Raw genomic sequence first — 16,861 nt, 5'->3', positions numbered from 1 at the left:
TTGAAGTTACAGCTAATAGAGTGGTTAAAAAGGGATACAACGCCATTGACAGACGATAAACTGCAGCTTTCTCAGGGGTTTGAACACAGCTGGAAACATCTGATCACATAAGAGCACACCTGAACAAAATATACAATGTGGTCGAGTCATTTTAGACATTTAAACGTGGGAACCTGTTATACCTTTAATCCTCACGTACAAGCATGCTGAGCCAAAATGTGAAGTGACACTGTCACATCCCACCTTGCTACATCCAGCGACATTAAGTCTCATGAATGTCTTGGTTTGGTTCGGCTGCCTTGTCTCTACAACAACTCTGAAAGCCGAGTCCTCAGCACGAGTCCTCCATTTACGGGAGCGCAGAAAATCTGGAATTATCCAATTATAACCCTGCTCGCTTTTGCCGCGGCGGCTGTCAGCTGCTTTGATGTGAAACCAAGACAACCAATTCTCCTCACACTACGGGAGTATTACATTTTCTTGAGGTCAGGGAATAATTTAATGTTGCACTGGAAGATGTGATAAAAGGTAAAAACGTATCACCTGTTAACAGTCTGTGGTAATAAAGCACAAGGCCTGAAAGGTTTGTCCTGACTGCTTTAACGGTGACTGTGAATCAAGCTCTGGCTAATTCATTATTGTCATGGAGACATCAGCTGTGATTTATGGTGCATGGCTGGGTAAAGTATAAAAAGTGAAACATCATTTGAATCTTTGCGAGCGCCTGTCAGGAACCTATAAAAGCAGCCGCCAACTTTCTGATCGCCACATTTCAAAACCTTTTACTTCCCCTCAATCTGCTCCTTACCATGAGCACTTAGTATGAATTCAGTTTTAATCATTTCACATTAGGCTCAGTTAAAAAAATGTGATTTACAGTGAATACATTTGGAACAAGTGACTCAGCTTCCCTAACAAAGCGTAACACAATTAGCAATGAGACTATTGTTACTTCATTAGTATTTGGTTGGGTAGATTACAACAGGCTGAATAAAAAACCTCCCACAAGCCTTGTGAGGTCCACAGATGAAAAACTGCTCTGATCTGGAATGACTGATAAATTTGTGCAATAGCACAAATGGTTCTTTGTTTCTGACAAAGCAGTAAATGATTTTCTGAGCTGGCCTTTTATCAGCTCTATAGCTGTAAATGACGCGCCTCACTGATGGAGGAGTGCAATATGCTGTGTTAGGGTTTTGCCTGTGTATTAGGGGGCCCTTAATAGTGGGATAGTCTCAAACTCAGTGTTGTTGTCTGACTTCAAACATCCTGGTCTCATAAAGTGTGGTGGAGAAAATCAATAAGATTGTCTCATTGGTCAAGGTGAACAGACACTAATGATTATTTTCTGGATTAAGCAGTGAGATGAAAAAAAAATCACAGTTTCCCAAGAGTCCAGGGCGATGTTGTTGACTGTCTTGCTTTGTCTAACCATCAGACCAAAAGACAAAGATATTCAGTTTATACTTACCAGCTGCACTGGAGAAGCTGAAACCAGACAACTATTGCCATTTGTGCTTGAGGAATGACTCAAGAGATTATTTGATTACCAAATCTGACGCCAATAGGCAGCAACCAGATCATACAAGCTCACTGCAAGAGGTGCAAGCACGGCTGCTGGCCTGATTCATGTCCTCATGTGAGGTCAGTTTGGCCCGCCGGGCTCATAGTTTTCACTTCCTTTTGGCAGTCCCGCAGTAGACGTCTTAACTCTCACCACATATGGCATTTTTCTTTATCTGTTCTTTTTTTCTTTCTGAAGCACTTCTGACTCGGAAACTGAGGCGGTCTCATCCATTGTTTCTACTTTTTGAACAAATCTCCCTCGCAGGTATCCTCAAGGATAGCGAGGTTGATGTGATTTGTTGCGAGAAAAAGGCCAATTTCCACACTTGTGTGGGAGCAGATGGGAGCATCGTCAGCCTGGCTTATTGTCAGGGAGTAAATTGGCGGGTGATATCATCCCCCTGTGATGAGATCAGATGAGTAGCCTCTTAGGTGAGTGTGCTCTGCTGCCTGATCATCCCATCAATACACCTCACCAGAGGCCATTTGTTGTTAACGGCTACTGCACTGTCACCAGAATCAAAGTCTTTATCTCCTTTAAACTGCGTGGAGACGATGAGAGCTGGGAGAAAAGCCAAAGACAGAACTGCGCAATAAAATGAGAAATGGTTGGTTTTTGTCTTTTCATCGACACTCAACAGCTGACAGACAATCCTTCAACAATAATTTTAATAATCAGTGAATAGTTTAAGTAATTCATTGAGCCAAAACCATAAAAACCATAAACATTCTGCTTCCAGCCTCTGAAACGTCAGCTGCTCTGTTTCATTTCAGTCTAAACTGAATATCTTTGGGTTTGGGACAAAACATCTTACGCTCTCCGAATTCGCTTATGAAGCAATTTCTCTTTGCAATATATGAAACTGTGCAGTCATTTCAAGGCTTGGACCGAATATAATGAGGCTTCATCCATAACGTGTGGAGGACCCGGCAGAGCGGAGGAGTAAACACTCAGCGGCACACCAGATTCTGCCGTGATCTGGAGCCGTTTACCAGTTGGAGGAGAGTTTATCTTTTAAACTTTTGGGATTAAAAAGCGGTATTAGCTTCCCCTCTACCTGTCTGCAGCAGAGCCGCCGAGAAGCCGACCTGTTCTGTAATCAGTCTCTGTTTGTTGATTGCGGACCGGAGGGGAAATGTACTTTACGTCACGGACACGAAGGAGAGAGAACAAGAAAAGAGACTGGAAGGAAATAACTGAGAGAACCGGAGTCTGGTGCTGAGTTTAGTTCAGGCTGAACTGAAAAAACACAGACACACACACACAGTCACAAACACACACACACACCCTCTGTGCCTGCTGTTGCTTGCTAGCTTGCAGCTAATGAACACTATTCTGGCTGTTTGAGGAGAATAAACACAAAAAAGTCCTGCAGTCAAAAGTAATGCCAGGTGAAAATTTGCTTTGTGTGTATATGCGTGTGTGTGTGTGTGTGTGGATATTATTACTCATGTTGTGAGGACATAAATCTGTTTATAGTCACATTGTGGGGACTCGCCTTCTTTATGGGGACAAAACGCAAGTCACCATAATGTAAATTGTTTTAGGGTGGAGACTCGGGTTAAGGTTAAGGGTAGGGTTCAGGTTAGGCAAGGTGTGTGTGTGTGTGTGTGTGTGTGTGTGTGTGTGTGTGTGTGTGTGTGTGTGTGTGTGTGTGTGTGTGTGTGTGTGCGCGCGCACAGCAATCATCTTGCAACCCCTTAGATTAATTCTGCAATCTCTTGTGGGCTGAAATACAATCTAGTAATTATTTTTAGTTTAAAAAAAGCCCTCGTCAGTAGCACTGTGGAGGTTGATTTCTACCTTCTTCCGGTCTATTTTCAGGTCTCAAAAACAGACATTAAAAAAGGCTAAATAATCAAAGCGACGGTCCCTGGGTTAAAGCCCTGTGAACAGCAACCTGCCGACGAGCCTTACCTGCTGCAGTCACCTTTACTATCAGGTTAATGGCTCTGAGAAACACATTAGAAACAGCAGCAGCATCTGAGTAATGTGCCGTTGTGTATTCATCACTTTTTTATACGATGTGAGGGAGAGAGAGCGTCAGCAGACAGAAGATGGCTCATTAGCACTGTGGAGGTCTTCTCCAGGGGCAGAGGACTGACTTAACCTCACCGCCCATACACACATACACACACGCAGTTTAATGCTGAGGACAATCACTTTGCCGTTTTAAACCCTTTTTCAGGTTTTAACATTAGTTCAGCCAGCGAGGACAGCCACTCTCTCCCTCCCTCAGTCTCAATTCACAGCCCCCCCATCCAATTAGGTCTGCTGGAGCCAGGTAACTCCCATGGCTAGAGTAGATAACAGCAGCCATTATCAGATTCCCAGCCTTTAAACTGCAGCTCGGCATCGATCACTGTAGCGACTGATCTCAACTGCCCTGCCTGCATGGTGCCAGAGCACTCTGGGGACCAGGTCTACCCCCATCCACAACAACCCTGATCCAATGCCTCAGAGTAAGAATATATTAGAGAAAGTGAATAAAAGACTGCTGACTTAATCTCGCCATGTGCACCTCAGAAACACGGGCCTTCCTGTGGACTCACAGGTAGAAAACCCAGCAGGCCGTCTAGAGGACGTCCTAATAAATAAGATTATATAAATGATCAGATTACTGAAGTTCTCCCCTATCAATTAGCACAATATGTAATGGACATAACTGTACTACCCAGGCCTGAGCGGTAATTAAATATTATCGAGTCATATTGTGATGATATGAGCAGAGATGCACCAATCCAAGCCAATACTGACCTTATTATGTGGATCTACCACGACGTGACCAACCCGGTTTCTTTTTTAGTGACAAAAGTCCTTGATTAAATAATGATAAGGGCTGAACAATTAACTGAAATATTATCAAAATCTCAAATAAACCAACGTGCAAATCGCAGGACTTACAAGATCCCAGTAAAAATCTAAATCATCCTTTCTTTATCTATTTATTTTCATGAAAATGAAATGCAAAAATGACCATTTCTACTGAAATCATGACTCATATCTGTCAAAATATCTGCAATGTGATTTGTTTTGCTCACCATTCAGCCTTAATAATGATCTCGCCCATACTGCCAATTTACATAATATTATTTAAACGAGCTTGAGTCTGAAAATGCATCACGTTATGGTCTGTCCAAGCTAAGAGGTCTGTGTATTTGCTCCCCCTTGCCATCAAACATTAATGGCTTTAACCAGTGCTGCCCCTGTGTGCTACCCCGTCGGCTGAAACGCCTCTTTCTCATCCAGCGCGCTCGGCTCCACCTCAGTCACAGCACATTGTTCCCAACAGAACGAAAAGACGACGTGCTCTTCAGACTCCATCCCCCTCGAGAGCGAGGACACAAAAAAAGAAATAAAAAAAAAAAGACGCTGAGTGAGAAGGAACATTGCCTCGTCCTCTCCCACATGGCTGGAGAGTAATAATCTACAGGAGGAAGCAGGATCATGTTTCGGAGCCGGACAATAAAGCGCAGAGGCCAGCCAGGAGGCAGGAAAGGGCTGACTCCGTGATTCTCGCTGTGTTATTGTCTCTGCGTGACGTGTTAACATGTTAACAGGACACATGAGGACATGCACTATGGTATTATTATGGCCTTATTATATTGACCCAGACACATCTCCATACACAGTAGCTGGGCTGCAGCTCGATCAGCCTCACTCAGACAGTATTCAACACATTAAAGTCCAGCCGGCTAATGCCCACTGAGGGCTTTCAGTGCAATTGCTAAATGAATAAATCAAAGCACTGTCACACGTTGCGTGAACACGTGCTTTGTGCACAGAAATTGCTCAAAATGAAGATTATCCGAAGAATTTTGCCCTTTGATGCAATTTCGCCTCCTGCTGCTGGCTTTCATAGAAAAGCACATACAAAAGCCAGAGAATACAATGCAGGAGTCGTGTCCAAGTCCTCTAATTCACTGGATGGTAAGCTGCATGAATGTTGAGTCCCATTCGTGCGCGTATATGTGTGCGTCTTTGCATTTGTGTGTGTGCTCCAGAGATGCCATGTACCTTGACAGCAGGTGTGACTCCATCCTCGGCGGTGCTCTGCCCATTCTGTCAAGAAAGCAGATGTGAGAAACAGTCAGAGAGTGCGACACTCCATATATCATATGTATGTGTGTGTGTGTGTGTGTGTGCGTGGGTGGGTGTGTGTGAAGAAGGGAGACACAGAAAGAGAGCGAATATTTGCAAGACTGTGTGGGAGGCATCACTCCACTGTATCCAGCACTTTGCTCCTTGGCTGGCAAACCTAATAATCTTAGTTGTCCGATCGTGAGAAGGTAAGTCTCGCTGCAAAGGGTAATCATTGTTATTTGTGAAACAATGGCTCTCCCGGGCCTGTTCGGAAACTCGGCATGTTGTTCACTGCAGCAGAACTGTGTGGCTAACTGAACATACGGTCATCCTCCGCTCATCATTCTACTTGTTGTTCTACTTTTGTGCACGGCACAATGAGACACCTGTGAGGTAACTTTTAAAAAGCATTATGATGTCAAGTCAAATTAGGATCATTTGTCACCGCTACGGTCTACAGAGGCCAGGCTGACACTGGAGGAGAAATACGAGCCTGATTCCAAAACAGCTGGGACGCTGTGCAACATAATTAAAAACAGAATCATTCATTTGCAAACAAACTGTAGTAACATCCTTCATACAATCACGTGTCCACAAAGCAACCCTCGCTTGTGAACGACTGAGCCTTTCCAGGATGCCCCTTTCAAACCCAATCATGATACAATCACCTGTTACCAATGAATGTACTGAATGTAAAACAATCAATACTATGATACTTTTTTTTTTTTAATATAAACCCAATTTCAGAGGGCTAACTGTCATGGTGCAAGGTGACGAACCAGGTCTCTTGCTAATGGGACCAGTAAGAAAAAAACATGTCTCCAATCTTAGAGACATGCCAGAGACAGCCAAAATTGAAGCAGCAGGGGTCGAGATATCTTCTCTTCAAAAAACAATAACCTACACTTCCCATAATGCAACTCCCTTGCTTGTAAACGCCCATGTCTTTCTGCAGAGGTTTACCGAGATGAGTGATTTTCTCAGACTGACAAAGCTCCTCACACTTGACAGACCTGTATTCACAGGCTGACTGCTCCCTATGGCGACCTTAACATGCACAACAGCCTTTTAAAGACAGTGTTATACCTCCGAAACGCGTGAAGATAAATCTACGTTGATAACTGATCAAAGAAACACTTCTGTGAGAAGATCCTAAATAGCAACTCCCTCCTTTTTCCGCTTTTTGCTTTGTTTTTCCATCACAGAGGGGCGACCGTGAGGCTGCTCGCTTCCTCCATGCCCTCTTCCCTCTTCCTCTTCCTTCAGACTGCACAAAATAAAACAGGCAGCCAATACAATGACAGGCAGCGGCCATAACAATCAAACCACTCCGCTGGACTCATGTACACCGACGGGGAAAAAGCACCTTCTGAAGAGAAAGAACACAGCATGTGGACTGAATTCACCGTGGCAGTGAATACCTCACAATACACTGTCCCCTGTGCTGATTGGATGTGTTTGGCAACTGGCTGTACTTCCTTATTTTCTGCTTTGAGTTTCGTTCTAGCAACAACCGACAGCTATAAATTGGATGAGCCGGGCATTTTTATTTATTTTTTTTTACAGACCAACAGTTCATCTGGCTGGACTTTAATCATGATCTCGAGGGAGGCAATTTAATTTAGGCAAACTATGCCAGTCATAAAAGCTGTAAGAGCTGTAATGTGAGGTGACATGGGAGAAATGGAAACAATTACGCAGCCAAGTGCAGTTTGAAGTCAAGCACAGATGTGTTTGTGGAGCGGTGAATGAAAGCACCCCTGCAGACATGTTTTAAGATATATAGTTCAAAAAAGTAACAAAAAAACAAAACAAAACTTAACTTAACTAATATTTCTGATATGTTTTTTCCACAAAAAGAAGTTCTCTTATTTCGTTAAAATCCTGAACGTATAATTTAACAAATGTGAGTCAAAAGTTTAATTACCTCACAGGAAATATCTCCAACGTGCACTGGAGGCTTCACGTTTCCACGTCACGCTCTAAGACGGATATTGGATCGGGATTGGTTGTGAACTATTGCGATGTCACAAATCATGCTCTTAGGGCCGCCTCTTTAAAACTGCATTTTAAATGAACTCAAACTGGTGCACTTGTGTTGTTTTGAGGGGCACTGCAGGCAAATTAAAGTAATTTTCAGGAGCAAAAGGTGAAATCTTCCCACTTCGCTCCATGTTCTGGCTCTTTCCTTCCTTTCACCTCATCTTCCATCGGTGAGGTTTGTGTGGCTGGCTTTGTTTAACCCAGCATGGTGACGCGCAGTGGAGGAAATCCTACGTGCGCGAGTGCAACTGTCTGTCTTGGGTTTGTGTGTGAATGTGTGCGTGTGTGGTCAGCAATTCCTTCCCAGCGTTGCCGCTCAACACATTTCAGCCTCATTAGCTTTGCATGGCTGATCCTAGTGGCCCAGTTACTGGTGCTTTCCTTCCCCTGGGCTTCCTCAATAAGAACAAAAATGGAAAAAATATGCCCAAAAAAAACAATGTACGATGGTGCGTGAATTCTATACGCACACAGAAAAACGATGCAAGACGCACACATGTTCCTGTAAGACATTTACAGGGCACCAGCACGCTGCGGACAGATTTAAAGACCAACCTATTAAAGCGAGCCAGACAGCAGAACTTTTAATTTCTCACAGGACTCCTATATGATTAGACAGAGTAAACAATCTCTGCATCTGATGCGGAGAGCGTTTGATAGATAAATCTGGGTTTTAAGAGCGTGTTTTGAGCGGCGCTGCCTTGTAGCTAGGCAACTAAGAAATACAATATCCATTCTTTTGTCCGTACCGGTAATCCTATCTGACTACATTTCTTGTAATCTCGCTTGCCAGTGAGTATTGACAGCAGGTCACATTACTAATGTCCTCTTCTGGTCAATGCCAGAAAATGGACAAAGGCTATTTCTGCCCTTTTCAGAGTGTGCTAAAAGCTCCTGGAGGTAAAGTGAAGAGAGAAGAAATTGGTTTTAACAGCACCAAATCTGCAGATCTACCTGCAGGTGGACAGGTGGACCATGTACAGTCTTGGCTTCACTCACAGCGTTACTTTAACTCCAAAAGTCAAAAGGAATGAGGACTCTTTCTGGGGCCACTTATCAGGCAGAGTGCCGTGTTATCACATGCCCACTCAGCCCTCCACCACTCCCGCAGCCCTGCTCAGGTGTGCTGCAGGTCACACCCAGATTAGCTGCAGATAAGCTACTCGCTCACAGAGCAAAGCATGTATGGGAGCTGAACTTGAGCGCGAACACGCTCGAGCACACTGCTGACCACGCCTGGCTGGCAAACATGGCACACATTCCGTCTTTTTAACCCTGCTTTCTCCTCTTCTCGGCGGCCGCGTTACGTAATGACTGAAAAAACTCTGGTCTCCTTCTCTCTCCCCGCCAGCGAGGCTTGCACAGTCCTGCTCTTTAAGTCCTGGCTTGTGTCCTGCTGTATAAACCAGTTTGTACTTTGCTCCTGTCTCCTCTATCCAACAGAATTCCATGTGTAATCTTAAATAGAAAGAAGGCATTAAAAAGCACAATAAGTGACAATGGATTTAAAGGAGTTTAAGCCTCAATCTGCAGACTGGAAATGCAATTTAATCCAGAAGCGGAGCTAAATTCAATGCTGATGCTGTTTGCAGCTGACACACTGATACCACCTCACCTCATCTGTCATCTTTCAGGCCCTAGAAGCTGTTTAAGAAAGGAGCTCAGAAAGTAAACGACATGTTCAAAACAAGCTGAGGCCAAGAAAAGAAAGGATTTTGGTGAATAGTACAGCAGAGCGAATCCGTAGAGACCATTTAAAACGAAATTACCCCCACAGAGGTCGGAACCGCAAAACTAAATTAACCAAAGTGTCTCGTCAAGCTGCAAAATGGGAAAAATGATGAGTGCTTTTATCTAGGAATAAAGAGATAAAAAAGCAGCAAAGCCACTACTGAACACCTGCATAGGTGTCATTTCAGGTGTCTCATTAACACACACCTATTTAAACCTCTTCTTCTTCTTTTTAAGGACCTATCTCACTTAATCTCTCATTAATATCTCACTCCTGGACCTCTTGTGACTTGTATTTGATTTCATCTGCTTTAAGCTACAGTCAGCATGACAATATCCAGTAGCTGTCACATGCTTTCATAGTTTTAGCATCACCTGTGTGAATCACTGAAAGGATCCAAGGTGAGAAGCTGCACCTGACTTTCAGGTTTGGCATATGAGGGATTCTTGACTGAGAGTCAAAAGGCTCAAGGGAACGTGGATCCAGTATTTATGCTGGAAAACTGCAATAACTAAAGACACGAGAAGCATGATTCAGATCTTTTGGAGGACCTTCGCTGACCTAGTATGACGGTGGCCTGTGCAGGTGGCAGTGAGTCAGCTGAAACCGGCTGGGAACGATTTGTTGAAGTGCCTTATCAGAGATGATTCACTGAGGAGTTAATTCATAACTGACGTGGTTTGGCGATGAATAAAGGGGATCAATCAAACAAATCGTTTTTTTTTTTTGAATAGCTCTGTTTGCACATTACTTCCTCGCCTGCTTTGCCACAGTTTCCAGCACAAAAGCCCTCGAGTCTGATTTCCATTCATGACACCTTCCAAAACACAAGCGCTCGCATAAAGAGCGATGGGGGAAACAGACTTCTCATTAGCTGCCATATCATAGCGCATCACTGCGTGCTGATGAGAATGGAGGTTTGATGATACAAAGCTTCCTTTATTTTCCCAAATCAGCCAAAAAGTGTGCCTCTCTCCGTCCGTCCCATCTGTGCACATGACCAGACTGACTCTCCCAACATGTTCACTGGCATGGCCTCCACTCTCACTCGCTCTTACCGCTCAATCAATCTGAGCCCTGAGGTCTCTCTCTCTCTCTCTCTCTCTCTCTCTCTCTCTCTCTCTCTCTCTCTCTCTCTCTCTCTCTCTCTCTCTCTCTCTCTGCCATCAGGAACCAAAGTGTGCAGCTGGCTGGTAGGTTGGTGACAGAGATAAATGGCACAGGTCCCACTGTGACTGGCAGTGATCTGTGTCATCAAATCAGTTACAGATTCTGGATTTCGGTGGCCAGAGCATGCATGCGACAGCAAAAATAATATCTCCTTAGAACACATATGATGTTAATATTACCGCACGTGTGCTGTATTTCTAGCAATGATCTCACAATTTTGCTTATCATGGAGTTGGGAGCATTACACATACCAAAGGCAGGGTATTTTCACAGTCTTAAACTTAGCACTCTTCACAGGTTCTGCACCGCCATCTGTTCAGCTGCGATTTGCTACTCAGCCAACTCATGTGCTGCAGAATACTGTAAATAGTGGAGTCTGCAGGACTAACTATGTCAGGATGACACGGTTGCTAAATTACTGCAAGCATTTTCATTCATCATAAGCACTAAAAATATTATTTGTCTGCTCTACAATTAACTGTACCACCTGCCTCTGCACAATCAATAATGTCCGCCTCCTTAATAGTGGTAGTACTCCTTAATGAGACAAGACTCATTAACTTGTCTTTTATGAATCAGACCTCAGGTTTAATCATTATAATCATTTTTCACCAAATTCATGCTCTTTCTTGCATCCATTAAATTGCCACTCCCATCAAATCCTGAGAGGCTTTCTGGAACCAAGAGACAGAAAAATGAGCCTAATTTATAACCAGACTCGTGTCTTGCAAAGCTGATGGAGGCCACCGTGCAGTATTGTGCACGGAGCCATTCATCAATGAGATCAGACGTATTGAAAAAAAAAGGTGGCGGCCACAGGCTGCTTCACCTGCTTCATTGGCAGACTGATTCAGAAGATGCAGGTCTTGCAGCTATATATGTGGCACAGGCTGCTTCCACACAGCTCCTGTCTGCTCATCATACAATGTGAGAGCCGCATACTCACTAAGCAACCTGCTCAAGAGGCAGCTGAAGGATTCATGAATAATGATGCTGCATCAGAATAATGTAGGTCTGGACAACACTGTGGCCACAGATCTCTCTGTTTAGCGGGTTAAAGTCCATGCTCAACAATGTCATCCTCCACTTTGTTTGAGTACAACTCTGCAGCGGATGCACACAGTCACACAGCAGGAGACTGGTGCAGGTGCCAGCATGTTTCAACTGTAAATCAAGAGAAATCAGACTCACTCTGCAGCCTACAGTCCTAAACTTAAATGTAGCACACATGATTATATGTGAAATGTACCGCACGGTTCAGCATGTAAAATGTCAGTTTAATAGTCCCCGAAAGCCTGGAGGAGTTTGTCCCTACCCACTTTTTTTCCTGCCATGCGTGAAAAGACCGAGAAGGAAACCACACACAGGCGAGAGACAGTCATGATGAAGCTGTCTGGTTCTCAGCTCTGCGAGGGAGCTGCATTTAGTGGAAGACTGGAAAGTTAACTATCTGTGACCTGCAGCTCTGAAAGCCACTTTTGGAGCCAAATGAAAACTCTACAATGAATAGATAATAATGAAACACCTCCCAGTCTATAACAGGCCTCTACATGACTGTTTCCAAAGATGTGTGTCTGTGTAGAACAGAAGCATGAACAGCCCATTCATCGCATTTTCACTTAACCTGATTAAAAATGCAGGCTTTGTTTAAATCATAGGACATACATGATGCATTATTTATCAAGTCTGTTCACCCCCAGCTGTGTGCACAGCTTAAATAAACCAACAGATTCAACCGTTTCAGCAACTTATCCCTTGATCGCTTTTCTAGAACTGGTGACACCTTCAACCGAGGGCTGAACGCGCACCTTTGCTCGCCATCTTTAATGTTACCTGGATCAAATCCGTAGAAACTGACCAAACAATGCATGCAACATGGACACATTTCACCTCGCATTACCTCCGTTTCGAGCTGCACTAGTTCCATTGTGGGCCATGGCTCCGCGATCTGTGCGAGAGGCATTTTGGCAGGATTTTCACTTCTGTCCCCCCCTCAGCGGCTCAAGTGTGAAGTTGGGTCTCCCTGGATTTTGTCGGTGCCGCTCCTGTCAAGTGGAGCTCCTTCACTCGGGTCCAAAGTCCAGGCAGAGGAGATTTATCAGCGCTCGGAGAAGAGGACGCGCATGCAGACGCTGCAAGCGCAACCAAGAGCTTTACAAACAACTGTAATCCCTTGCTTTGACTTCGGCGTCGGCTGGCCACTTCTCTCTGTGTGTGTTTGTTTAAAGTGATGATCCAGCTGAAAACACCAGAAACACCAAACAAAATCCTTCGAGGGACGCGCGTTGGACACTCAGGATTTGGGTTTGACAAGCGGGGGAGAGGAGCGGAGCCAAACAGTGTTATCCTTCAAACGGGGCCGTGCAGGAGTCTAACGCCGCCTGAGGAAATCAGTCTGTCTGTCTTCACAGTCGACGCCGTGTGAGATCTTCACGTCTTCCTCCCTCGTGTGCTTGCGGTTTCTCCCGGACAGAAAGGCAAGACTTCGCTCCGTCCGCCTGTTTCCCAGCAGTGTGCGATGCGCGCAGACACCTCAGTGTGGCTCCGTAGTACGAGCGCGTTCCAACTCGAGCTATTATTGGCGGACTCCAGCAGGATTTCATCCGGCCCCTTTTTCTGCTTGTTCCGCCCAGGCCCGATCGTGCCCCCATGCGGCGGAGAGGTGAACTGCAAATACGTAATGCAAACCGGAGCCCACTCCTCATGAATGGCCTGCTGGCAGCGATGCTTGCGGTGCAGCAGGTGCATCAGAGGAGTGTAGATCCTCTGTTCAAAGAAGAGCCCGTTAGTTCATTTAAAAAATATCAATGAATGGCAGCCAAGAAAAATAAGGCTCTTCACTGCAAACTCATCAGAAAAATGGGATTGCAGGAAGATGCAGTGTGCTACTGTGGAGTGGCACACTGGATTTTCACAAGCTACTGATGTATGAAAACATATATTTAGTGCACCTTTAGAGCCACATCACCACTTCCCGATGGTCTAAAAACAACACACACACTGTTCAAAAAATTACATAACATAGATTACACAATGTAAAGAATAGAAGCGAGCAGAATTTAGGTCGTGACCAGCGCTGTTTGATTCTGTCAGGACACCACATTGATGCAGCACTCTTTCCATTGACAACAGCTCTTGTAATGGTCCTTGTAATCTTCAGTGATATAATACACCCCTCAACACTTCTCTGCTTCATTCACTGCGGAGTGGATTTTGCTGTTGGCTAGCTTTGGTTACTATTGGCAACTGGAGAGCATCAAACCGCCTCGCCATGAACCTGCCAGATAGATTTTTGATTCAAATTAAAATGAAGGTGGGGCGGCATTTCATGGAAACAAAAAATGAGACATTAATTGGAAAGGCAAATGGAGCTTATGATGTGGTCTTTTGATGGATGTGTTGCAAAATGCTGCATTGAAAAAGCCTTTTAATCGTGGACCAGTGGGAGCTTTGTGGGTTAAACACACATCTGAACTGGAGATGGAAACATTTCCTTTTTCGTGCAACTTTTGGACTTTGTATCTAAGCTGTTAACTTGCAACACCTTGTCTGTTCACTCATGTCTGAAGATTAACTGCAATTTCAACCTATTCATGCATTAGTTTGTCCTGCTGTAGATGATTTGCCGATATTTCTGTGCAGGCTCACATCATTTTCAAGCAATGCTACTTGTGCAAATGGACACAACTGATGTATATTAATGTATGTTCGTTGACACCTTTTCCTCCACATGCCGGGGAAGGAGAAGGACGTCAGAGAACACTCTTAAGGTTGATATGCAGCTAATTTATTTTCTGACAAAGCCATTCAGAGGGTGGCCAAAGAGGTAGGGTTTCGACACCAAGGGGGAGGGTTATCCATCACACTCACACTGTATGCAATATTCAAAGTCACTGCCATCCTAGAGCTCGCATTGCCCCATCGATTCATCTTGATGATGGATTAGCAGCTGCTACGGGAACACTCATGGCACCTCATAATGCTGCTGGTGTTCGTTATTTAGTGCGATGGAGCACTGCTCGATTTTTTTTCTTCTCTTCATCTTTCCTCTCATTTTTCCCCTCTTGTCCTTCATTTACAGGACGATGCTGAATGTTTATAGCTCCTCCTGCGTGATTTGATCGGTTTCAGATGTCTGGTTTGATCCTTTGGTGAAAGCAAAGGGCGTAATAAAGACAATTTATAGGAAAGATGATCCAGTGTGGATGAAAAGTCATGTCAAGAGGGGGCTCTTAAAGCGATGCTTTCCAGATAATCAATACATTGTAAGATGAGGGTCAGCGGTGGTCAAGATCCAATCAAGAAGTGCACTGATACTGATCGACATGTTGATGCTGTGGCTGTTAGATACGAAGCTCATTGCTATTCTGACTGCAGGAGATCTCTTCTTCTTCTACTCATGATGCTGCAGTGACGTCACAGGTGACAGCGATGACTCAGAAGTGTCTCCTGTCTGGTGGCAGAGACTCCAGGGATACCCTACCCCCACCTTGGGCTAGACAAGAAGCATGATGGGTAATGTGACTCAGTCCAGCTTGCCATGCATGTGCAACGGAGCAAGACCCCACCCTGACTTGCCGGTGTGTCGGCGCAGGAGTGAAGTATGTTAGATTTGGTCCCCAAATGGCAGACTACAAATTAGATAATAGATGCAAGGATGACATCGGCGTTTAACCTCATTTTCAGGTCGAGTTTGAAACCACAGCGGCGGATGACAGAGAGAGTGATGTTGAGTTTGCAGAACAAGAAACAATGACTCACACTGTATGCTGTTCCCTCCTCTCTAAAACACACACACACACACACACACACACACACACACACACACACACACACACACACACACACAGTAAAGAGTGACTATTAAAATGCAAATACATGCACACAGAAATTTTGAAGTGGAAATTATGAAGCACCTCAAAATCAGTTTGTTAAATTATTACGGCAGCTTTCCTCTGATCTTTCTGTTTCTTTTAGTCTGTTCAGCCTCTGTCGCACTTCAATAGACATGTATATTTTCAATTATGTTCATTTGTGCAGTGATGTTTTGTGCTTCATTTGTCTGTGTTTCTGCAGTAATAGTCGGATTTCCTTAATTACTGCACATACTAAGCGAAAGTGAAATGTATTTATGTAAGCGCATGCTCCCTGGTTGTCTGTGGGATCACCTTTACTGTGATGTCTCTGAGGTACAGTGCATCTGTATGTTTGTGCATGCTGGAATTACCCATACAGCTAAAAATCTTTGATTAAAAGTGTCATTGTGTTTTACTTTCCATTTCCTTCCCACCACTAGAAGGATGAGTAAACATGAGTAGCAACGAAAGTAGATTAAAGTAGACTTCATGTGTCAAGCAAAATGCTTAGTTAATCCAAGGGATTAATTTGTTGATGCAACACAGGCGCTAAGAACTGACTCCACTTAAAGACAAAAGTATCATGACATGAAAGCGCTAAATATACCCCATATAGATAAATACAGCACACAGTGACTAATGGACACTTCAGTTACAACATATCATATACAACACGCTTCCTTTCAGGGCTAAATTTAATACTCTGGGTGTGTCAGGTTTCAACAACAGCACTTTGGGACCTTTGTTAATAATTCCTGCTTAGCTGAGCTCAATGAGCACATGTCTGCAGTGCAAGGATCAACGCCGTCAGAGGGGCTGCAGCATGGAACAAATTAATTAGCTGCTCAATGGTGGAGCAAGGGTAATTATCCAATCTCTGCAGACTGACTGTGCCAAGAAAAGATGGCAATGCAATAATTCAAGACTCGCTCTGTTCTGTCAGAGACGATGAACAAATAGCATTATTGTATTTCAAACATTAGTGCAGTTATCATTTATCACAGAAATGGCTGTCGGGACAGTGTGGCTGTAAATGGACTGGGAGGGGAGTATTGATCGGTAATAGAAATAAAGAGAGTGAGGGAACAGAGAGGGAGAGAGGCTCTGCGTTTATACAATTTTCTTTTGTTGGCTGTAAAATACAATCTTGTCCCCTTTTGTCTTTAACACTGTGTTTTGCAGTAACAGCGCCTAATGCACAACACAGTCTGCTGACTCCATAATCTTATGACTGTCAAGCCAGAGCAACATGTTGAGGCTTGAATTTGTACCTCTGGTATTTTGGGCTGGGCAGGAAGGCGGGCCAAGCACAAGGTCTTTATAGAAAATCACATCTGAGACCAAGTTCAGCATAAAGAAGCTACAGCAACACATCGCGGTGTCATTGAAGTTCACTGAGAGACAGATCAA

General features: G+C 44.2%; 1 protein-coding gene across 2 annotated transcripts in view; it reads right to left on the bottom strand.

Annotated features, from left to right (window-relative positions):
* The window catches only part of rps6ka1 (ribosomal protein S6 kinase a, polypeptide 1), a 52,938-nt gene that overhangs the window by 33,942 nt on the left and 2,135 nt on the right, over positions 1-16,861 (bottom strand). The window contains exons 1-2 of one of the 2 annotated variants that reach the window (XM_070979884.1): positions 12,496-13,138; positions 5,585-5,629 (exon numbers count right to left, since the gene is read on the bottom strand). In XM_070979884.1, the coding sequence (XP_070835985.1) occupies positions 5,585-5,629; positions 12,496-12,558 (108 nt within the window). In that variant the 5' untranslated portion in view covers positions 12,559-13,138. Of the gene's footprint in view, positions 1-5,584; positions 5,630-12,495; positions 13,139-16,861 lie in introns of those variants that run through there. The other variant, XM_070979886.1, reaches the window with a different exon arrangement.

This window comes from Chaetodon trifascialis, chromosome 14 (assembly GCF_039877785.1).
Source record: "Chaetodon trifascialis isolate fChaTrf1 chromosome 14, fChaTrf1.hap1, whole genome shotgun sequence".
Taxonomy (NCBI): Eukaryota; Metazoa; Chordata; class Actinopteri; order Chaetodontiformes; family Chaetodontidae; genus Chaetodon; species Chaetodon trifascialis.
The sequence above is the reverse complement of the archived record's forward strand: the minus strand, read 5'-3'. Positions and strand labels throughout refer to the sequence as shown.